The sequence below is a fragment of the Camelus bactrianus genome, chromosome 32 (assembly GCF_048773025.1).
Source record: "Camelus bactrianus isolate YW-2024 breed Bactrian camel chromosome 32, ASM4877302v1, whole genome shotgun sequence".
NCBI lineage: Eukaryota > Metazoa > Chordata > Mammalia > Artiodactyla > Camelidae > Camelus > Camelus bactrianus.
Genome location: NC_133570.1, coordinates 23,345,164 through 23,366,485, shown reverse-complemented (window position 1 = coordinate 23,366,485; position 21,322 = coordinate 23,345,164). Strand labels below are relative to the sequence as shown.

At 56.8% G+C, this 21,322-nt stretch overlaps 3 protein-coding genes across 10 annotated transcripts in view; 2 read left to right on the top strand and 1 right to left on the bottom strand.

The window, feature by feature from the left end:
• The first annotated feature begins 924 nt into the window (after nucleotides 1–924).
• Nucleotides 925–4,123, top strand: C32H22orf39 (chromosome 32 C22orf39 homolog). Its single transcript, XM_074356468.1, has 3 exons — nucleotides 925–1,079; nucleotides 1,254–1,421; nucleotides 2,065–4,123. The coding sequence occupies exons 1-3, from the start codon at nucleotides 1,056–1,058 to the stop codon at nucleotides 2,188–2,190; spliced, it is 318 nt and encodes a 105-aa protein (XP_074212569.1). The 5' UTR covers nucleotides 925–1,055; the 3' UTR covers nucleotides 2,191–4,123.
• Nucleotides 4,124–5,251: 1,128 nt separating this feature from the next.
• On the bottom strand, nucleotides 5,252–8,672 carry MRPL40 (mitochondrial ribosomal protein L40). 3 transcript variants are annotated; one of them, XM_074356466.1, is made up of 4 exons: nucleotides 8,365–8,672; nucleotides 7,494–7,577; nucleotides 6,453–6,611; nucleotides 5,252–5,654 (listed from the first exon to the last, which is right to left on the bottom strand). In XM_074356466.1, exons 1-4 carry the CDS (start codon nucleotides 8,670–8,672, stop codon nucleotides 5,330–5,332), a joined length of 876 nt encoding a protein of 291 aa, XP_074212567.1. In that variant the 3' UTR covers nucleotides 5,252–5,329. The 3 variants fall into 3 exon arrangements, with proteins under 3 accessions (XP_074212567.1, XP_074212568.1, XP_010955263.1); XM_074356467.1 differs by lacking the exon at nucleotides 8,365–8,672 and adding an exon at nucleotides 7,966–8,301; XM_010956961.3 differs by lacking the exon at nucleotides 8,365–8,672 and adding an exon at nucleotides 7,745–7,901.
• HIRA (histone cell cycle regulator) overlaps nucleotides 8,629–21,322 on the top strand; it is a 55,759-nt gene continuing 43,065 nt past the window's right edge. For 4 of the 6 annotated variants that reach the window (XM_074356462.1, XM_074356465.1, XM_074356463.1 and 1 more), the window contains exon 1: nucleotides 20,569–20,593. Coding sequence is in view for 2 of the 6 variants with exons in the window: in XM_074356461.1 (XP_074212562.1) it covers nucleotides 8,731–8,767; nucleotides 20,531–20,593 (100 nt within the window). In the remaining 4 variants the exon portion in view is untranslated. Of the gene's footprint in view, nucleotides 8,768–20,530; nucleotides 20,594–21,322 lie in introns of those variants that run through there. The other 2 variants (XM_074356461.1, XM_074356460.1) reach the window with 1 other exon arrangement.

Below are 21,322 nucleotides of genomic sequence, written 5' to 3'. Positions count from 1 at the left end.
TTGCCTCCAAATGTCTGATAAAATACCAACAGGGATTGACACTTGGGCCACTGACCCAACCAGAGGAAGGCCTGCTTGCAAGGAACCTTCATTCCATCTGCCCTTAGAAAGGGCTCTGGGGGGCTTCTCCCAGACAGTGTAGGGGGAAACAAGGCTCTTGACCCCTGGGGAGGGGGTGGTCGGGCCCAGCAGGGTTTCCCCTTGTTTGTGATAGTAGGCCAAGGGGTCTGTCCATCTTTGGATAGGGCTCCCCTCACTCAGGAGAGGGCGTCCCCATGCAGGATGCGTCCCCAGGGTTCACCCACGAGTCCTCAGAGTGAGCATCAAAGGTCATCCTGATGGCCAGGGCTGAACCCTGTGGCCCACACCACACCACTGTCTGTGGGTGTGACTCTGGAAGGCATGAGCACGGCTGGGACCTACAGACCCTCCATTCAACGGGTCCTGGGGTCGCCGGCAGAGGTGGGAGCCCTCCTGGGTGGGCAAGACGTCTCTGTCCGCGGGATCACGTGGGCTACCGTGTCGTTCTGTGCTCGAGTGTCACGTGGGACTCTGGCCCTGGGTTCTTGTCTGCCCTGAGAGGCACCTGCTGTGTCTACAAGGAAACCACTCCTTGTCGGTTCCTGGAGGCGCACTCCCTGCTTGGACCAGGGATGGCCCCGCTGCTGGGTCTGGTGACAATGGGGTTGCCTGGAGCAGAAGGCCTGGTAAGGCTGCTGCAAAGAACCTGCCTGAACCGCGTGGTTCCGTCAGAAACGGCCACTGCACGTGAACATGTAGCGGAATGCCCGGTGGCCGGAGCGGACGGCTGCGGCCTACACAGCCACGCAGCGTGGTCTGGCTTTCGGACCCTGGGGCGCGCCCCGCCCACAGCGCCCCGGCCCCGCCCTTCCTCGGTTGTTACTGGCTGCCAACCCGGACGTCCTATTCACTGGCGCGTCTCAAGGAGGAGGGCGAGGATGTAGTGATGACATCTCGGAGTTCATTGGTTCCTCTACCCATCAATCACGAGGTGGCCGGCGAGCCCAGGAGGCGGGTCGGGCAGCAGCTCAGACATGGCTAACGGCGGTGGCTGGCGGGTAAGTGCTGCGACCGCCCGGGGCCCACGGGAAGGGCGATAACTCGGTCCGGGCTGAGCGGGGCTAGCCGGTGGTGACCGGGTCCGGGCCGAGCGGGGCAGCTGGTGGTGACCGGGTCCGGGCCGAGCGGGGTGGGTGGGCTCCGGGTCACCTGCTCATGCCTGGTCCCCGCAGCCGCCGCGCCCGTGCGAGGCCTACCGCGCGGAGTGGGAGCTCTGCCGCAGCGCCGGGCACTTCCTGCGCCACTACTACGTCCACGGAGAGCGGCCGGCCTGCGGGCAGTGGCGGCGGGACCTGGCCAGCTGCCGCGAGTGGGAGGAGCGCCGCAGCGCCGAGGCCCAGGTGAGGCCCAGGGGACGGGCCTGCAGGGGTTGGTTCTGCCGAGCCCGGGAAGCAGCCCGAGTAGCATCACCCAGCCCCGGGCCTGACGCCGGGACAGAGACGGCCCACCGCTGAGGGCAGGGGGCGGCTGCAGAGGGGTCGGGGTGAGGGTAGTCCCGGCAGGCCTTAAAAGAGGGGTTAGATTCAGGCCTTCACGTGTGTTGGGAAGCGTGCTTGCCGCCAGGGCGGGAGACCAGTCAGGAGATGGTTCTGGTCCATTCGTTTACTAGATACCACTTGGGAAGGATGCTCTTGGGGATACAGGAGTGATGAGAACAAAGCCCTGTGTCCTGGCTCCTTCATCCTGGTTCAGGGCACAGTGAGGCCTTGGAGCTGTTGGAGAGGGGAAGCAGTGAGGGGTTGTGTTCATGGGACGGGGCAGCAGGACTGGTATGTTTGAGAGAGAACGGTAAGTCCATGATAAATGGAAAATGGGAAAGATGGTTTGCAGCCTATATGGAAAGAGATTAGTAATTTATGTGTGTGTGTGTGTGTGCGCGCTGACTCAGAGCACTCCCTGCGCTGGCCAGGGGTGGGCGGGTGCCTGGAGGAGGGAGCTGTCCGGGGGCACATGGGGACAAAAGTGACCGGGTCTCCTTTGCAGCGGTCCCTCTGTGAGAGCGAGCGGGCAAGAGTCCGGGCCGCACAGAAGCATGGCCTGGTGTGGACCCCCAGGCAGAGCCCCCCTGCAGACTGGCACCTCCCTCTGCCTCAGGACAAGGACAGCTGACCAGCGCTCTGTATGTCTCACACCCCTACCGCTGTGATTGACCTCGACCATCCAGTGGGTCCCTGAGAGCCCCGCCTCTGGCCTCACCTGCTGCCGCACCTGAACCGGTGCACCCAGTGCACATCTTCCAGGCCACAGGCAGCACTGCCAATCCTGCGGGAGGTGGTCAGGCTGGCTGTGCTCCCCTGGGGATTGTCCCCCATCCCAGGGGCTGCGTTCTTGGGGGGCAGGAGGGGAGAGGATGGGCTACCAGGGCTCCACCTGGGCCCTCCTTGCTCTGGACCTCGTGGGTGAACTCTCCAGAGGTAGCCTTGACCCATGTGGACATGCAAGGAGCAAAATAAGGTGGCCAGGTAGCCTCGCCTGGCTCTGGTTCGGTGCCGGCCCCGCTGAGGCTCCTCCCTCAGCCCCTCAGCAGCACAGGTGGGCCCCCCAGGGCCTTTTGGAGATGCTCATGGCTCCAGGATGGGATGCACACCCTTGTGTGAACTGGGTTTGTGAACTTTGGTCTTCTTCCCTCCTCCTTTCCCTGGTCACTTTTAGAAAATGCGGAGTATATCAAAGGACATTTCACTCGTTTGAGTCCAGATAGAAGCTGAAAATTCAATCCAGGTTAACTGCTGAGATAGTTCGATGTGGTACCTGGCCTCATGCTCATGCAGGATGAGAGTTCTGCGTGCTTGTGTTCCTGCTGGTGTTTGTGAAATAGATGCAGGTGAACTGACGGAGGTGCCTCTGTTACTGACAAGAGCCCCTCCCTCACGCCACAGCCCTAGCCCAGCCACAGGGTAATCTGTCACTTCAGAGGGGTGTGCATTAAAGAACAAATTGTCCTGTCATGTGGCTTCTCTACCAGGTGCCTTAGAGCCCTCTGTGACTGCTTGTGTACCTGGGAGTAGTGGAGGCCGTGCACGTGGGGCCCTGGTCATCTGCCCTGTGTGTCCACCTGAGTGTGCGGAGGGGAGCCAGGGTCCCCCACCCCAGGGGCTGTGTGCCGGGGGGCAGGAGGGGATAGGGTGGGCTGCCAGGGCTCCACCTGGGCCCTACTTGCTCTGAAGCCCCGGCAGGGACACAGGAGCCTTGCAGTCGCACATGTGCCTGGAATCACAGCAGCTCCTCACTGCTTCCTGGCGCAGGGCTGGGCAACATGAGGTGCCGGAGCGGCAGCCAGGGCAACAGTCTTGAGGGGCACCTCTCGCAGAGCCCCTGCCATGTGAGGGCCGCGGGCTGCCAGCACCCAACGCCCCGTTAGAAGTCCTGTTCCTTCTTGGATACTCAGTGGGTTCCACACCACTGATGACCGTCATTCTGGAGAATATTCCCACACCCTCCCCTGTCCACCCCTGGTGTCTGCACCCATGACAGGACCAGAGAGTCCAGCAGAGTTGAGGGAACAGATGTGAACATTCAAACATCAGCTGTGAGGAAAATGGACAGAGTGACAAGGAAGAGCAAATTCTTTCAGATTCTTGGGACCAAGCCCGTGATAACGAGTGTTTTACGTTGTGACCTGGTGTGTCCTGTGACATACTGCATGTGTCACTGGAACTGGTGTCCCAGCGCTGCACTGGCCTGCACCATGGGGAGCCGGCAGCTTGGGTCTGCTGCATGTGCCACCCCTCAGAGCCACATTCTGGATCCACAGGGTCACACATGTGGTTCCATTACATAATACCATGAAATGATACAGAGATGGGAAGGCTATGGGGTCAAGGGTCAGGGCTGGGAGGAGATGTCCTGAGGTGCCTGGACCATGGGGTAGTTGTATGGGACCACACTGGGATAAGATAGACGCGGGCCACCATGGCCAGGAGTCTGAACACACGGTGTATAAGATGTGACACTGGGGGAGCCACACACTGACCGCCCTGTGTGGTAATGTCTAATCTGTTGGAAACTTGTAATTACTCCTAAATAAAAGGTTAAAATGAAACAGCTGGCCATGACCCACTGAGTTGATTGTACACCTAATGGACAAAATCTGACTTTCCAAAGCACCTGTGATGGGCAGGGAGGTGGGGGAGGCGCAGCGTCGGCCCAGACCAGAAGGAGGCAGTTGCAGCCCACCAAGGCAAAGAAAGGGCCACACAAGACATGAGGAACAAGTGCCCGTGCCCAGGGGGTGGGGGGCAGCGCCAAGCTGCAATTCTGGGGGTGGCAGGCCGGCAGGCCAGCTGGCCAGCGGCTGCAGAAGAGGCAAGGCTGCAGGACTCAGGATCCCATGTGACTTCCTGATCCAGTAAAAGCGCTTGTCTGGTGCTTAAACCAAAGTGGACCCCACACAGGGAGCAGGGACAGGGGCCTGTTTCCCTGGTTGGTTTGCACTCAGGTGGTAAAGGGGCCCTGATGCAGACATGGCTCCCTGCTGATCCCGAACCCTCCCCTTGAGGCTGCATCACATCCCCGCCTCCTTCCTAGATGCACTGGCCAACACCCCCGCAGCTTGGGGGGACTCTATATGGAGTCGGGGTACTTATATGTCATTAGGTTAAAATGAGGCCTTTGAGGGGATAGGATCCAATCTGACTGGGGCCCCTGCAAGAAGAGATGCAAGACACACACACACAGACGGATGAACACGTGGGGACACGGGGAGAGGCCTCAGGAGGAAACAGCCCTGCAAAAGCCTGGCTCTTGGATATCCAGCCTCCAGAGAAACGCTTTCCTGTTTAAGCCCAGAGTCCGCAATGTTTTGTTCCGTCGGCCAGAGCTCACCGCTCCAGGCGCACAGCACCTGGACACACCTAGACGACAGAGTACCCTCAGCTGGCCAGGTATCGCACCCTGGAGCACAGGGCAGCTGTAACTGGAGTCCTGGAGGGCCTGCTGCCTCCTCTTCTGTCTAGCAACCCCCACCCCCCAAGGCTGGCCCTGCTCCTCCCCCTGTGCTGCTGCCTGTCCCTCACCTCCACTCCCTCCCGGGGAGCTCTCTGCCTCCTGCTGGTGGAGTCAGCCCCACATACCTGGAGGGCAACGGGCAAGGTCTTAGCCCTCCTCTCCCCCAGGCGAGCCTCTCTCACCCCCCGCACAGCCTCGGGTGAATTAATTTTGACTCTGACACTTGCTCTTAAATATTTATTCACTGCATGCCGTCACAGGCAGGCCTGACCCAGGCATCTGGGCGCGGCTGCCAGCAGCTCTACCTCTTGAACTCCACCTGTGTGTACACTTTGGTGATGTCGTGGTACCTGCCTTCTGGGGGCTGGTAGTTGGAGATGGGAGGCGTGTAATCTGGTCCTTGTCTCTCAAAGGGGAACAGACCAGGGTCCCGTTTGGTGGCCTCAGCATGGAGCTCCGGGGCTGTGAGCTGCAGCTCCCGCAGAGCTTCCTGCTGGGCCTGGAGCAGGGACCGGACAGCATCCCTCTCCGCCTCATGCTCCCGCTGCTTGTACAGTGACCACTTCTTCAGAAGCAGGGCCCTGCGCTCGCTCTCCTCGAAGGGGAGCTCTGCCGGAGGCCGCTGTCTGGGAACACAAGAAACCAAGGGCATGAGCACTGGCCTCGCTGACCAACCTCATGCCACCCCAGCATCCCCACTGCCAGACACGGAGGGAACTTGGCGACAAGTTGAGGAATGGAATGTTGAATGTGGCAGTAGCAGCCACGACCGCCAGGAACCAGTGCGGTTTGCTCCACGTGGAGACAAGAAAGAATAGAAGCACCTCCTTGGCTCCAGGCGGGGCTGCCTGTGCTGAGAGGGGCTCTGGGAAAAGCCAGGCACTGTTATGAAAGTGGACAGCAAAATCCCAATGAGTCAAGTGCCTACACCAGCCCAGGAGGCCCAGAAAAACACCTGCGTGTCCACTTGCATGGCAAAGTGTTACTTTATAAATGGTACGTGCTTCTTACAGGAAGGCAGCAACCCCACCAACCCCACACATGACACACCCAACTATGAGTATCTGCATCTGAGAGCAAGAGGCTATGGTCTCCTACCATCAGGATGGGGCAGCAGCTGCAGTCCCGGGCCCAGGTCGTCCGTCACAGCTGACTCCTCTTGCAAGGGCAGCAGTGCGAACTCGCTCAGGCACCTGCCCTGCTCATCAGCCATTGCTGAGTTTCCCTCCCGCACGCAGCAAGGGCAGCCTGAACCCAAGAAGACTTTCTCCAGCTCCCACGAAGACAATCCGGGAGAAAAGGACTCAGACGAGGCCAAGTCAGCCTGAACCTACGACCCCTTCCCATTACAGGTGCAAACAGAACCCCTGAAGGTGACAGAACTCCTCTGCTGGAGGCCCCCCACCCAGAGGGAGGGCCCTCACCTTGTTTTGTTCAAGAACTTGACTGGCGTGATGAAGTCCTCAATGGGAATTAGCTCCTGGCTTGCCTTTTCCAGCCGTCGGATCCTCTTTTTCAAGCGGTCCTTTGCTGCCTGGTCCTTTTTGGGATCAACTTTTTTCTTCTTTCGCAGAGGCTCTGCTCTAAAGGGTAAAGCAAACATGAGATATGTTCCTCTTCTGTCTCGTGAACATGCAGAGACGTGGCGCCCGATGAAGCACCCCCAAACGCACACTGAACTCTCCACTAGGTAAGGAACTATGTGAGCCTGAACTCCTAGGCTGAGTGTGGCAGGGAGACCATATCCCGAGGGTCCTGCTGAGAACCCCGTAGGCACAGCCACCCCAGGAAGGGGTGGCGAAACTTCATGGGATGTCAGGATAAATTAAAGGAAGGGCTCATCTTTACAACTGGGGTTCGGGGGCACCTTGAGGTAACACTGAAAAGTAAAAATAGCAAACAGATGAATTAGAAGTTTATTATTCAGATCTTGAATGGATTTGTGATTTATAACGTTGATTTGATAAGACTAAGAAAGTCTAGTAAAAGTGACTGGCAAGTTCTTACTTACTTTTCAAGATTTTTTAACAAATTTCCCCATCCCCGAGCACTGACAAAAGTTTGATTTACTCTGAGGAACACATCTCCTATGATGATAATAAACTACTGAGAACACATCAAATCCTCCGGTATCAAGACTGAGTTTCATGAATCAAATCCCTAGAAAGAATCCGGCACCCCAGGTGGAAAAACGAATCCTCACACATCGTCCCACCTCTCCAGGGAGCAAGAAATCAAAGTGCTGGGCTCTTTAAAATACACACGAATCCCTTCAAGGCTAGTTTTTCTTTAGGCCGCTTTTACACTTGGTTTTTGTTTTCTGATTACAGGCAGTAACAGTGTTCCGTATGAAATGACAAAAAAAGTTTCTGCCTGAATGTAACCGAGATCCTTTGCCAACCAAGCGCTGGGCGTCCCGGCGCGTCCCCGCGGGCGACTGAGGCGGGGCCCGCAGCCGGGCTTACCTCATGGGCACGAGTCCCCAGAAGGACAGCAGCGAAGCCCGCTGGTGCGCGTCCCTGGTCTGCGCCGGCCACATTCCCAGAAGCCTGCAAGAGACGGCGCATGAATAAGCGCCTGACTCCGCCGCCCGCCCGCCGGGAATGGAGAACTCAGTGATGACGCCCTCGTAACTGCTGGGTCAGGCCGCCAGGCCGGCGGGGAGTCTTCACCCACGTCCCCGCGCGTCCTGGGCTCCCGGCCGGGCCGCACTCACCTGCTGGGCGGGCGCAAAGCGCACCAGACCGCCCCCAGCGCCGCGGCCGCCATGGCTCCGGGTCGGGGACGGCGCTTCCGGGAACGCACCCCTCGGCGGCCAGGCCCGCCGTGCGTTGCTCACCCGTCCGGCCGCCGCGCCGCCCCGCGTTCCCGCGTTCCGGCCGCCGCGCCTGGCCCGCCCCCCGAAGTGGCCCCGCCCCCGTGCCCGGTGCCTCGCACCTCGCGCCGGCCGGGGTCCTTCTTCCCGCCGGCGCTGCCCCGGCCGCTCCCAGGCGACTCGGCCTGCGCTCCGCGAGGGCCGAGCCTGCAGTGCAGCCGGCCGTCCAGTAAGCGCGCCCGCCCGGGCCGGCTCTCCCGCCGGCGTCCGAGCCAGGGCCGCGGTGACTGCACCCCGCGCGGCACGTGGCCTGCGCTCGCGGGTGCCCAATGAACGCGCGCTCCGGCAGGCGGAAGCCAGTTAATTAGTCTGCTCGACACCGGCGGGCGGAGCCGCGAGGCCGTCCGCGCCGCGCCGTCCCGCCTGGCTCCGCCGGCCCTCCGCACCCCTGACCCTGCTCGCCCGCCCGCCTGCTCCCGGCCGGCCGTCCCCTCGCCCGCGGCCCCGGGGGGCGGACCCACCTGCCAGCCCGCTGGCCGGCCGAGGAGTCGGGCGGCCCGTGCGCACGGGGAGCGGTTTCCCGCCGGGGCGGTTTGGCAGGTGCGCGCCGTGACTTCCGGCGTTGCCCGGGAGCCGCCGGAGGAGGAGCGGCGCAGGGGATGCGGCTGTGGCGGCGGCGGCGGCGGCCGAGCGCGGGGGTCGGCTGTGGCGGCGGCGGCGGGGGGCGCGGGCCGGAGATGGCGCGGCGGCGCTGAGAGCGCGGGGCGGGCGGCGGCCGAAGGGCGGGCGGCGCGGGCAGCGGCGGCGGCGGCGGCGGCGGCGGCTCCATGGCTCGGGCGCGCTGAGGGACGCGGCTCTCGCCTCAGCCCGGCGGCGGCGGCCGAACAATGAAGCTCCTGAAGCCGACCTGGGTCAACCACAATGGTGAGTGCGCGCGGGGGTCGCGGAGAGCCGAGCCCGCAGCCGGGCCGGGGTCCAGAGCTGGGCGGGAGGCGCGCGCAGGCCCTGCCTGCCTGGCTCCGATGCCAGGTGCCCGGTGCCCCGGCGGCGGAGCGGACTCTGCCCTCGCGCGGGGAGCCAGGGAGCTGGGCACGTGCTCCGCCCGGCCGCGGCCACGTCCGCCCTCGCCCCCGGCCACCCACCCTTGGGCCGAGCAAGGGTCGCGGCCTGGCCCCGGGGAGCAGCCCTAGGAGCCGGCCGGGTCGTGCGGGGTGGTCCAGTGTGTGAAACCGGGCCGGAATCCCCGCCGTGACCCTTCAGTTGTGGGGTGCAGACCTGGCATGGGCATGCTCTACCATGCGGAAGGGCTGGATCTGGTGACAGTGCCTCCAGTGGGGACTGTGGCTGCGGCCCAAGGCACCACGTGCACTCTGAGCTGGAGCATCTGGGTGACTTGAGTTGAGGCCCATAGGGCAGAGGTGTGTTCTGGAAGAGGGTCTTCCTTAGCTCTGTGGCAGGGGCTCCAAAGCACACCCTGGGAAACAGACTCATCCAGGCCTCTGGTTGGGAAGAGACTCATACAGAGAAACCCGTGGCAACCAGCAGTTTCGTCACAGTTCCATCTTGTCTGCACACCTGCTGCAGGAGTTGGCCTTGCTCCCCCAGGAGGTGAGGGGAGAAAGTCACCATCTCCCTGCTGACAGTGCTGAAGCCCCTGGGAACAACCCAGGGCCCACAGCTGGCTGGCCTGCCTGCCTGCTGATAGCAAAGGGTCACCCTGATTCGTTCCTCTTTTCTACTTGGCTGTGCGACTAGAGGGAGCCACGGTTTTCTTTTAGAGCAAGTGAAGTGGATGGTCTTGCTTTTCTGAAGCATGTAGCTTTTAAGTTTTGAACTTGATCCCTGGACACTTTCCGCCTCTTGTCTGTTCCTTCAGTCTGTGTTCCCCTGTCCCATTTCCTGCAGGACATCATCCTCATTTTTCAGGCCCGGGTGAGGTCGCTTTCTCCTGATGTTACCGTTGCTCCTGAGTTGCTCTGGATGTGCTCTGTTCCTGTGAGTGTGCACTCCGGGCACTCGCCTCCGTGTTCTCTGTCACTGTCAGCAGTGCCTTCCACACAACAGGCACTTGATGATGTGGGCCGGCACAGCTGTGAGCTGAGGTGGCCCTGACCTACAGAGACAGCGAGACTTACTGTGCGTGAAAGCAGAAGCGCGGGGGTCTAGTTTCGCTTCTCCTGTGTTGCTCTCCAAGAGCGTTTCCTGATGTGAGTGTGAGCTCTTCTCTGGAGAACAGGGCAGACATTCAGTAGTTACACACTGTGGTGCTGGTGAATCAGGAAATGTCGTATTATGAGTTTGCGGCTGTGCGAGTGGCATCTGAAGGAATTTGCAGTTTGCACCACTTTGCCTGGATGAGTTTGTGTGTGTAGCGGACCGTTCTCCAGTCTCTCTTCTGCCCTGTAATTTCTCACTTGATGGCGAACTTCTATGTAGAACACAAGTTTTATGCTGTGTAAGCATAAGTCAGTCAAGATGCTTAAGCGATTATTTAAGTGCAAATGAGTGAGAGTCTTTGACCAGGTCAGCAGCCAGTCATCCCAGCCTGGCAGAGTGGGCAGGGCAGTGAGCCTGGGGCCTCTCTGCCGTCCTAGAGCAGAAACTATGGTATCTGCCCCTCCATCTTCATGGTCCGGTTATGGTGTTCTCTTGGGAAGGAAGACAGCTCTCCAGGCTATAAAGTGCTTTGGAAACCTAATAGACAGTGATCAAAGCAATTGAGACTCTTTAAAACCTGTTCTTTGTCAAATTTCCTCTCTTTTAAAATCTCTTGAAATCCACCCTGTCCCATGGAGTGTTTGGCGGGGCTATGGGGATAAATTACTGCTGTCCTGAAGGACACAATGATGGTCCGAATCACTGCTGAGCCTCCCGTAGAGACTGGTGGGTGTTAGGAGCTGCCTGGAGTGGGGAGAGGGGTGGGCAGGAAAGCTGCCAGCCGCACTTGGGATTAACAAACCAGGAGGAGTGTGGTGCTTTGGAGAGTGCACCATTGCACTTTCCGGCTTCCCAACTCTGCATTCATGTCTCCTGACTCCTTATTCAGCTCAAACATACTTTTTCTGGTGTCTGAGTCCAGAGAGGGAAAGAGCAGAGAGTCCTGCGCTTTCCCTGTGGCTGTGACTGGAGAGGGCAAGTTGAAAGCCCTGGAGAGGGCAAGTTGAAAGCCGAGGGGGAAGCAGCTACTGGGGGTGGGTGTGCTCTGGGTCTTCGTCTTTCCAGCCTTTGGTGATGGTAAGACCTCTTCTCCAAGGCAGGGTTTCTCAGTCTCTGCGCTGTGGACATTTTGGACCATGTTGTTGTAGAGACCAGCCTGCATGTCTTGGGACGTTGGCAGCGTCCCTGGCCTCTCCCCACCCAATGCCAGTAGCACCTTTACACACACACCCTGTTGTGACAATTGAAAGTGTCTCCAAATGTTGCCAGTGTTCCCTGTTGGCCAGATCACCCCCACCTGAGAATCACTGTTGTAAGGTGATCAGGAAGTTCATAGATCTTTAAGTCGTATCACAGTAACGAGCCTTGGACTTGGAATCAGACTGACTACCACACACCATCGTTTATCAGCTGTAAGTCTTGTGCTTGTGGCTCCACTTCTGGGCCTCGCTAAAGCTGAAGAAACGTGCTCCTCCCTGCATTTCGCCGTCCCAGATGTAAAAGACTGTCTTTGATTAAGATGTGCAGCAAGAGCTGATGATGCTTCTCATGTACACGGAAGTCATATGTTAGGCACTGTTCTCACACAGCCACCTGGTTCACTCTGTTTTTGGCTATAGTATTCCGTTAATATTTTATTTTAGGCTTGGCCAAAATAAGGTTCATTTCTAAGTTAGGTTATGACCATGTATTGGTCAGAAAGTGAAAGCAGTTGGGCTTTTGGTTGTAGAAAAATGTATTTGTACGTTGAGAAAATTTCATTGAGATTCACGGTTCTTCACGTCCCTGGGCCTTCGTTCTTGAGAGTCCTTCTGGATTTCTCACGGGGTTTGTGTGCAGCTCTGCAGTGAAGCCCATTCTAACCAGAAGGTTGGGGACTGAAAGACCTCGTCCTTCTTTGGCCTCTGGCTCACACTTTGATGGCAGTGTTGTAGAAAGGTGTTTGGCCAGTTTTCTATAATGGGATGATTTGTCAGTTAATCACATTGCTGTAGGTGTGTGTTTTCTCTGTCCTGTGATCGGATTATTTCCCTGCCCTGTCTCATTCCACGAAGGATTGAAGACACCCTACTGAGACACACCGCATCTTGGGGAAGGAGGAGTGTGGGGAAGGGCGGTGCAACAGTGGAGCCAGGCTGGGTGTGGACAGGCCCCACACAGCTACTGGGGCCTCTGCAGACCTATCTTGGTGAACGGGCCAGGAGGGACCCAGACTGTGACACGTTATGATCACAGAGACATTAAGATAAACCGGGCGGTTGCTCTAGATCAGGGGTCCTCAGCCGGCCAGTGTCTGGAGATGTTCTTGGTTTCCCAGCAGGAGGGGTGCTGCTGGTGTCCAGTAGAAAGAGCACGGGATGGCTGCTGATCACACTGCAGCACAGAGGACATTCCCCCATGAGCACGTGGCAGTGCCTGGCTGAGAAACTGCTCTGGGCAAGGAAAGCCTTACAGTTATCTGCCTTTTCACCTGTTTGTCTCATCCTTCCAACTAGGTCGTAAGCTTCTTGAAGACAAGAGTTGTGCCTTTTATTTTGGAGTCATGTAGTCCTGCTCTTGAGTCTCCATGCTCTGCTCCTCAGCAAGTATGTGTCACAGAATGTTCTCGACACATCTTACACAGGTCGGTTTCACGAGGCTGGTAACAGCTGCTCACCGGCGAGGGCTCAGGAGATGCAAGCTCTCTTCACAGTCTCTCACTGTCTTATGCCTGAAGACAGTGGGTTGATTTAAAAAATAACCAGGTTTCATCTGGAGAAGATTCAGAAGAAATGTGGGTGGAGTTTGCCGTGGGTAACCCACTTGTGGAGTTTTCACTGACTTATGCACCAGACACTGGATCCCTCTGGAGAGAAGTTCTAGAGATCAGAGGTGATGAGGAAGCTGTGTGCTAGGAGGAAGGGGAACAGGCCATGCTCCAGAATCAGGGCAGATGGCAGCCCCAGGAAGGAGGGCCTGGTTTGTTGGTGCGCCCTTGGGCTGAGTCTGGACCCAGAAGGACCAGAGGACCGTGAAGGCAGAGGCTGGATGGAGGAGGGCTGAGAGCCTCGGGAGGGAGCTGAAAGCTCTGTGGGAGCGGGATGGAGCAGGGATGTGAGCACGTGTCTGCCTTCTGCTGCAGGGGCAAGTCTTGATGGCCCTAAGCCGGAGTGTGGGTGAGGGCCAGGGACACGTTGGGGACCAGGCACGGGGGGGCCGTTCCAGCCGATACGACTGGGAGGGGTGCTGCTGGGGGCTTGTGGGGAGTCGGGGAAGAAGGGGTGCTTGAGCTGCCCATCCCATCTCTCCTTGGGACTCCCCTGCCCTGCGTGTGGCAGCCAGCCTGTGACCGCAAGGACGGGCCCACATGGCAGGACTGGAGGGGAGGGTGGAAAGTCAGGGCTCCTCGAGCGGCTCACCAGAGCACCTTGAAGCTGACCCTTCTTAAGACTGGCTGTGAGCTCCTGTGTTATCCATGGTGCTCCTGTGACCTGTAGCATCTCTGACAGGACAGTTTGCAGAAGGAAGCTTAGGTTGAGTGAGGTGGGGGACCCCTGGGGCCAGACCAGAGGTGAGGGCCCTGCATTACCTTCACCTGCTTGGTCACTAGGGGAGCAAGCTGGAACCAAGCAGAGGTCTCAGTGCTGAGGCTGGCCCCTTCGGCTTGGAGAGCTGGGCTACCTTTCCTCCTTGGGAATCGCCTTCAGAAACCACGGGGTGCAGCTTGGGACCAGAACCCCCCAGGCAGGGCTGCTTCTGGCACTCAGGGGGCCAGAGCTTTCTATTGAGGTGCCCAGTGCACCTTCTCTGGCATTTAGTTTTTGAGAGTTCTCCAGTCGAGGGGTATCAGCAGAATGTTCTCAGGGAGGAACTGGGGGGGTGGGGGAGCTGTGCCCTAGTCGTGGACTTTGAGTCGGCCCCATTTGCCTGCTGGGGCCAGCTCGGTCCCACACCCTCCCTCACACGGTCCCTGCTACCTGCTGACATCCACTGTAGCCAGAGAGGTAGCTGACCACACCACTGAAAGTAAGCCCTCAGAGTGCTGAGCCAGGCCCGCAGCTCAGGGGCACGCCGTAACTGAGTGCGCAGGAGGTGGATGGGAGGTGGCCGGCAGACATGTAGCCCACCATGTCTGCTGCCTTGACTGGTAGAGTTACTTGTTTCATAAAACTTGCTGTTCATTCTGGCTGGTGCCACGAACAGGTCAGACCTTGTGGTGGAGTCCGGTGGGGGTTCCAGTGACGCAAGGACACATTTCACCCAGGTCCTCCCCAGGGAGCCCACTTACATAGTTGTGTCTTGCTGTTCTTCTAGGAGGGGGCATTGATGAAACAAAACAGATCGCAAATGGTTTAGAGTAATGCTGGCAAAATAAAAACCCATTTAGGTCAAAACTTGATGCTTTTGAAAGCAATACCTGCCTTGATGCATTAACCAGCCCAGGGCAGGGAAGCTGCCTGGCCATAGCCCCGGCAGTGGGGAGCAGACAGAAGGCAGCACAGCTCACTCGAGGGCCAGGATAGGCCTTCATCCAAGCGGACTCCTGGTCTCTGCACCCTCCACCAGTTCCCGCACAGAAGGGCACTCGATGAATTCATCCCCTCAGCAGGTCATGAGAGTGATTGTGGGGCGAGGTGGGGGGCTGCACGTGGACTAGGCAGTGAGACTGGGAGGGCATCTGCGGGGCATCCTGTGTAAGAAGGGGATGCCAGGAGGGGCGGACTGGGGGCATCACAAATGGGGCGTCACAGTGGTGGGCGGGTGGGTGTGGGAGAAGCAGCAGACAGGTGAGCCTGGGGTAGAGGTGGTGGGGAGAGTTTTAAATGCAGTGCTTTGTGGCACATGTGAGCAGAGACCTTGTTGTGAGTGGAGAATTACTGAGGAGCTCCTGGGGGGCTTTATTCCTAGAGGGAGGGCCCCTGGACGGGCACGGTGGCCACCACATAGGCCTGGTAGAGGTGAGAGAGGCTGCCAGCTGAGGGAGGAGCCAGAACTTGCCTGGTGGGTTTGAGGAGGAGTGGGGATGGTGACGGAGCTGGAACTGCCAGTACCCAGGACCCGTGGGCACTGGTTCTCAGCATGATGGGCACAGAGGAGGAAGGCGGCCTGAGGAGGGTCTTAGAGGTCTTTCTGTGCTGGGACTCAGCGGGCAAGGGGGCAAGGGAGAACCTGCCACAAGGCTGCAGCCCTGGTCTGGGCAGGGTGACCGGGTGGTGTTGGCGGCTGAGAGAGGGCTAGACCCAGTGTGTCATGAGCATTGTGAGCATTACACGCATGTTTGTATATGTAATTTACATAGTGAAATGCACAGGCATTAAGCCTACTGTGTGATGTGTTTTCACAAACACGTGTTCCCCCATCAGATTTGGAACGTTTCCTCCTCCCCAGAAAGTTCCAGTGAATGTGGAGTCACCAGGTCAAATGTGGGGTGTCAGGTAAGGGGGCAAAGGGGACCCCATGGAATCAGTGAGACTGGGAAAGGGGCAGCTAGGGAGGGAGGGAGCAGGCCGCACAGGGCCTTCCCAGACTGCCCGCCCGGGTCCTGCCCCGTCAGACGCTCAGGCTCCAGGCTAGGGCTCCTTCTCGGACTTGGTCTCCATCCTGGACTCAGACTGCTGTTGAGGAACAGGGTGGCTCCTTCTCTTTTTGGCTGTGACAGTTGCCAAATCTGATTTTACTAGGATGCCTTAATGTTGTGTGCGGATCTGAATAATGAAGCACTTTGTGGTTTGATACTTGTCATTCGGAAAATGTAAAATAATTTTTTAATAAAAGTAATACCTGTTCAGTGTAGGAAAAATGAGAAAATGCAAAAAGGAGAATACATTGTTAAAACTTTTTTATGTGGTCTCTCAGACCATTTGGAAAATACAAGAGGGTGATTTGGTGCTATTTATTATGTATACCAGATTATAAAAATACCTGAATTGCTTAAGGTCTTAGCCCAATGCCCAATATCATTGCAAATCCAGTGGGGTTTTTTTTTTTTTTGAATAGCCTCCCTTCAGACAGCTAAAGTGTTTCCACTGCATCTTCCATATAAATAATATTGTAGATCTATTTTTCTTTTTTTAAATTGATATACAACATTGTATTAGTTTCAGGTGTACAACGTAATGATTCGATATTTGTATATGTTGCAAAGTGATCACAGTGAGTCTACTTAACATCTGTCACCTCACATAGTTACAGGATTATTTTTTCTTGATGAGAACTTTTAAGATTTACTCTCTTAGCAACTGTCAAATATATGATACAATATTAACTGTAGCATTTTCTTCACTGTGTGGCTGTTAAGCTAACAGATTTTCCCCCTATGGGGAGGGGTGTTGTTTCAGTCGCTCTTAACTTTCTAATGGAACCAGGTGGGAGAGATGACTGTATTTATGGAACTTCATCCTGCAGATAATTTTCAGGGAATATCTCTGTTCTGTAAAATTAGAGGAGAAAAGAGTATGAAGAAAGACCAGAACTTTCTTGATTATATGTTGGCAGAAGCTGCAGGAGTGAGTAAGGTTTGCACACGATGTACCTGTCACTTTCTTCAACTCTAATTCGTGGCAAAAACAACAGAAAACGGTCGCGGGGTTGCTACAGCTTCCTTCCTGTGCTGTGTGCTCTCTCAGGCACCTGGCACCCTGACGTGTCCCTGTGGTCGCGCTGACTTGAGGGGACTGGAGAGGTCATTGTGGTTGATAGCGGGAGAGATGACAGCCACAGATGCTCTGTGGCTGAGGCTGTGCATGCCCCCTCCCCCACCGCGGGTGGCTACTAGCCTGAGTCCCCTCCTTGGGAGAGCAGGAGCCTGCCTTCCAGATATCAGGGTGCCAGTGGTACTGAGGAGTGTTAGCATTTGGGATCTTTGCTCTGGGCCTTCTCAGCCATGAACAACAGCAGGTGTTTACTGAGCGCCAACTGTGTGCCCAGCCACTAGGTCCTGGGGACTGGGCCATGGCTGAAACAGACCACATCACTAAGCTCTTGGCGCAGACCTTCCGGTGGGTGGAGTGGACAGACGTCCAGTGGAGGAAACTATACGTGTGCAAGAGGTTGCTCCAGGGGCTGGGGAGGGAGTGCTTTCAGGGAGGGAGGTTAGGGTGGGCCTCAGAGAGAGGACCAGGCTGGGTTGGGTGCTGCATGGTAGCACCCCATGCCATCTGAGAGCAGAGAGGGGCCAGGGGCCAGCAGATGAGGCCAGGGAAGTTGCAGCAAGTTGTGCAAGCCGTTGTGAGTGCTTGTTGTTCTCCTGTCCGAGGTGGGCAGGTTTGGGCCGGAAAGACCAGCAGTTATGTTGTGGTAAAGTTAAGGATGAGAGGCCAGTGGCAGCTGGATAGGTACCTGCCCCCGAGAGCAGTGGGGCAGGAGTCTCCCCAGGAGGTTCTCGTTATAGCCCATCCTGCACAAGAAAAGGATCGGTTTTGTTATGACAGCCACTGGTGTTTTGATATTTAGCTGTGTTAATTACCTTTGTGTTATACACATGCATATACACAGCTTTTAGAAAACAGACTGTGTATGTGTTTGTCCCTCACAGAGAGAGTCTCTGTATGTTTTGCCCAGTTTCTCCTGGTGGTCACATTTTGCCCAACTGCAGTGTAATGTCACATGAACACTGGCAGACTCCAGTATCTTACGCTGATTTTCCCACATTTATTTGTGGCGCTCGTCTGTGTGGACATGGCCGATAAGCAAGTCCTGCGCTCGTTTTCACTGTGTGTAGGTTTGTGGATGCGCCACAGTCAAGACCAATTAGTTCCACATTTTTTACAGCCACACCCACCTCCCTGCCAGGCCCCTCCAGCTTATATACATATTGGTTTGGTTTGGTTTGATTTTGGTTAGCATTTTTTTAAGTAGTCACAAAATAAACATAAAACTTACCATCTTAACCATCTTTTAACCTGTAATTCAGTAGTGTTCCATACATTCATGTTGCACGACGGGTCCCCAGAACCTTTCATCTCACTAAACTGAAACTCTGTGCCCTTGAAGCAACAACTCCCCACCCCGCCCCCAGCCCCTGGCAAACCCCCTTCTACTTTCTGTCTCTGTGAACTTGAAACTGTAGGAACTTCATGTAAGTGGAATCATGTAGTATCTGTGCTTGTGAGTGGCTTATGTAAACTAACATGTCTTCAAGGTTCATGCATATTGTATCTTGTGTCAGAATTTCCTTTTCATTGTTGAGTAATATTCCATCATGTGGTTGGACCCCATTTTACTTACCCATTCATCCATCAATAGACAACTTGGGTTGCTTCCACCTCTTAGCTACTGTGACTAATACTGCTATGAAGGTAGATGTACAAATATTCTTTGAGACTCTGATTTCAGTTCTTCTGCGTATAAACCAAAAGTGGAACTGCTGGGTCATAGGTAATTCTCTTTTTTGTCAGAGTGGGTGTGGTGGGAAGGACCCGGGCAGCGGAGCCCCCCTCGGCCCCCCAGGCTCTGTGTACTCTCGAGGGTCGGGCTGACTGGTAGGTAAGTTCTCCTTGAGGAAACACCCTGCAGCTCACAGACTTCAGGAGCTGAAAGGCGCTCCAAGGGCCCAGGGGTGGTCCTTGCTGATGCCTTACAAAGACCGATGCTGGCTCAGCTGAACTTTTTTGGTTAAAATGAGAAATCCCCAGCGCAGGTTGGCTTAAGCAGAAAAGTGACTGAATTGGCATCTTGGGTTATCTCCTGTATAACAGACCTGCCAGCTTAAAACCCCGGTTTCGTTGCTTGTGATTCTGCACATGGGCAAGGCTCCTCACGGAACCTGTGGGGGTCAGGCAGCCTGGGGCTAGAAGCCTGGGGTCCTGTGTCCCGGGCCTTAGTTCTCACGGGGGACCGGGTTCTTCGGTCCTCTCTGTGTGGACAGCTAGGGCCTCCCTCAGCACAGTGGTCTCAGGGTGGCCGGTCCCTGCATAGCAGCTGGCTCTCTCCTGAGCGCAGGTGCTGGACTGCTGGGCCTCCCTTAAGGCCACAAGTGCCGCCACACTGCTTCTGTTGCTTCTGTTAGCTAAAACCTCCAGGCTCCCCCACTGCCCTCCTCACCACCCTTGAGGTATCTGCTCTTCTGACTTTCCTAAGGGGGTGCCAGCTGGTCGTTCTGGTGTCCGGCAGGACCCTGGTTGGGTCTTGGCGCTGTGGTCTTGCGGTCCCGCAGCCCCAACCCTCCTGTCTCTCAGCCCTTCCTGAGGTGCGGTCCTCATGGCCCAGAGAGGCAGCCACCTCCTTCTCACAACTGCTTCCTCTAGCCGTCAGCCTCTGGGGAGGGTGGCACGTTCTCAGTGGCAGCTGGCAGACCCTGGCCCAGGAGTGTGTGGCCCTGCCAGCCTGAGTGATGGCGCCTCCAGTCCCTTCCCCGTGCACTCTGCGCGGCCCTCCTGTAGCCAACGGACAGGCCCTTCTCCTGAAGGTTAATGTGGGACTACTGGGGTCTGCACCATCTGGCAGGCGGGCTCTCCTTGGGCCTTTGACCGCTTTCTGCTGCTGGTCTGGCTGCTCAGACCATGCAAGTGCAGGCTGTGTCAGGGCCCGTCTCGTGAGCCCTTAGAACCAGTGCCCAGGGCAGCCGGGCTGTATTTCCCAGCATGGAACCACTTTGAGCACACCACGTGTGCCCCAGGTCCAGTCAGCTGCCACCTGGCCGAATGAGAGCTGTCGCTCTGGAGCTCTGGCTCAGGGACCAGGCCAGAGCCGCCAGCGTGACCAGGGCCTATTGCGTAGCTGTGTTGTTGGAACTCAGTAAGTTCTGGAGCAGAACAACGCGGGGTGTGATCCCCAGCCTTGCCTTGCACTGCTCCTTACTCCCCGAGACAGGAAGGCCTTCACACCTGGTGCGCCTGTTCTCTGGTGGCCATGCATAGCTGCTTCCCCTGCAACCTCGTGATGACCAGCATGGGCGAGAATGCACGTCCCCTGGTCCTGACATTCATGCCAGCCCTTACTGCAGGGTTACATCAAGAAGGCCGGCTCTCCATGGACTTTGCCACCACGCAGATGCGCGGGAGGGCTCCAGGGAGCTGGAGCGTGGTGAGGGAAGTGGGCCTTGCTTTGCCGCCACTAGTCCTGCCCAGCTGCCAGAGGGCCAGGTGGGAAAGCTAGGGCCGGTTCCCTGTGTCCGGTCTGCCGGCCAAGTGCAGACCTGTGGGAGGGAGGATGGCACCACTGTGTGAGCCACACAGTTGTGTGGCTGTTGGCACGAAGAGCTCGTGGCCTTTACAAGTGTGCACCCCGGGAGGGGCGGGCTCTTGTCCCGGGGGCCTGTCTCTGAGTGCCTGGGTCTGCAGGCTTGGTCATTCTAGTGACCGATGCTTTGTCCCACTTTCTGACTTGCAGCTATTTGAAGTCGCTTGGAGAGTCTTAGCAGATTATACTTTAACTGAAAGTTAAATCACTCCCTTTACTCACAGGTCATTTGCCAGTGGCCTATTTTTCTTCCTAGGAGCAGTGGTTCAAGATATTGTTTGAATGACCAGTATTTTAAATGGCTGAGTCTGTGTGTATTCTCCAGTGAATAAAAGCAAGGTAGATGTTATATTTCTTTTTTCTTTGTTCCAGGCAAGCCAATTTTTTCAGTTGATATTCACCCTGACGGAACCAAGTTCGCAACTGGAGGACAAGGTATGTTGACAGAGCACTAGAGGGGCTCCTGCCCGCTGCCGTGCCCTACTGCTCCTGGTGCCCCACGAGCTGGAGAGAGGATGTGCTGATCTTCAGAACGGACGTGACAGTTTACATCTGAACAGGCCACCTCAAAGCCCGTTTTTGGCCCCAGTGTGCTCTGTAAATATTTTGGTGGCAGGTTTATCTTCCTGACTCCTATTGATCGGGTTAATACTGAAATCAGTCTGCATCCTGGGCCCAGCCTGATTGAGCATGGAGAGTGGCCCGGCCCCGGAGGCAAGGGCTCTGGGTCCCTTGTCGGAGCTCCAGCGGCATTTTCTCACCCCAGAAGGGAGGAGGTGGTTGAATAATGAAGTCAGTTATGTAGTTATTAGGCCCATTTTCTGGGCTCAGAGAAGCTCGACTGGAGTTCCACTGCATTACCCAGGAGCTCTGGGCCTGGCTGGGGGGCCGGGGTTTTCTCCTTGTCTGCCAGAGGAGCTGCACCTCCCACCTACTCGGTGTAGGAAGGCCCAGGAGAGCCTCCCAGAAAGTGTGCTGAGCGGGCCAGGTAGCAGTTTCAGGCGTGCTTAATGGAAATTTTGACGCATCCATTTCCAGGCATTTTCAGGTCCTGCCATTGATGACACAAAGTTAGGTGAGGGCCGCCCTTTTGTCAGTTGTAACGGAAGTCAGAAAGAGAAGCCATTACGGAAAGGCAAAGCAGAGTGTACATCGCCTTATGAC

What these genes read in the sequence shown, in the direction of transcription:
- C32H22orf39 (XM_074356468.1), top strand. Translation starts at nt 1,056, where the DNA reads ATGGCTAACGGCGGTGGCTGGCGG. An exon ending in CTAACGGCGGTGGCTGGCGG is followed by an intron (nt 1,080 to 1,253) that starts GTAAGTGCTGCG and finishes TGGTCCCCGCAG; the next exon opens with CCGCCGCGCCCGTGCGAGGC. An exon ending in GCCGCAGCGCCGAGGCCCAG is followed by an intron (nt 1,422 to 2,064) that starts GTGAGGCCCAGG and finishes TCTCCTTTGCAG; the next exon opens with CGGTCCCTCTGTGAGAGCGA.
- MRPL40 (XM_074356466.1), bottom strand. Translation starts at nt 8,672, where the DNA reads ATGGAGCCGCCGCCGCCGCCGCCGCCGCCGCTGCCCGCGCCGCCCGCC. An exon ending in GCCGGCCAGCGGGCTGGCAG is followed by an intron (nt 7,578 to 8,364) that starts GTGGGTCCGCCC and finishes CGTCTCTTGCAG; the next exon opens with GCTTCTGGGAATGTGGCCGG. An exon ending in TGGGGACTCGTGCCCATGAG is followed by an intron (nt 6,612 to 7,493) that starts GTAAGCCCGGCT and finishes TTTACCCTTTAG; the next exon opens with AGCAGAGCCTCTGCGAAAGA.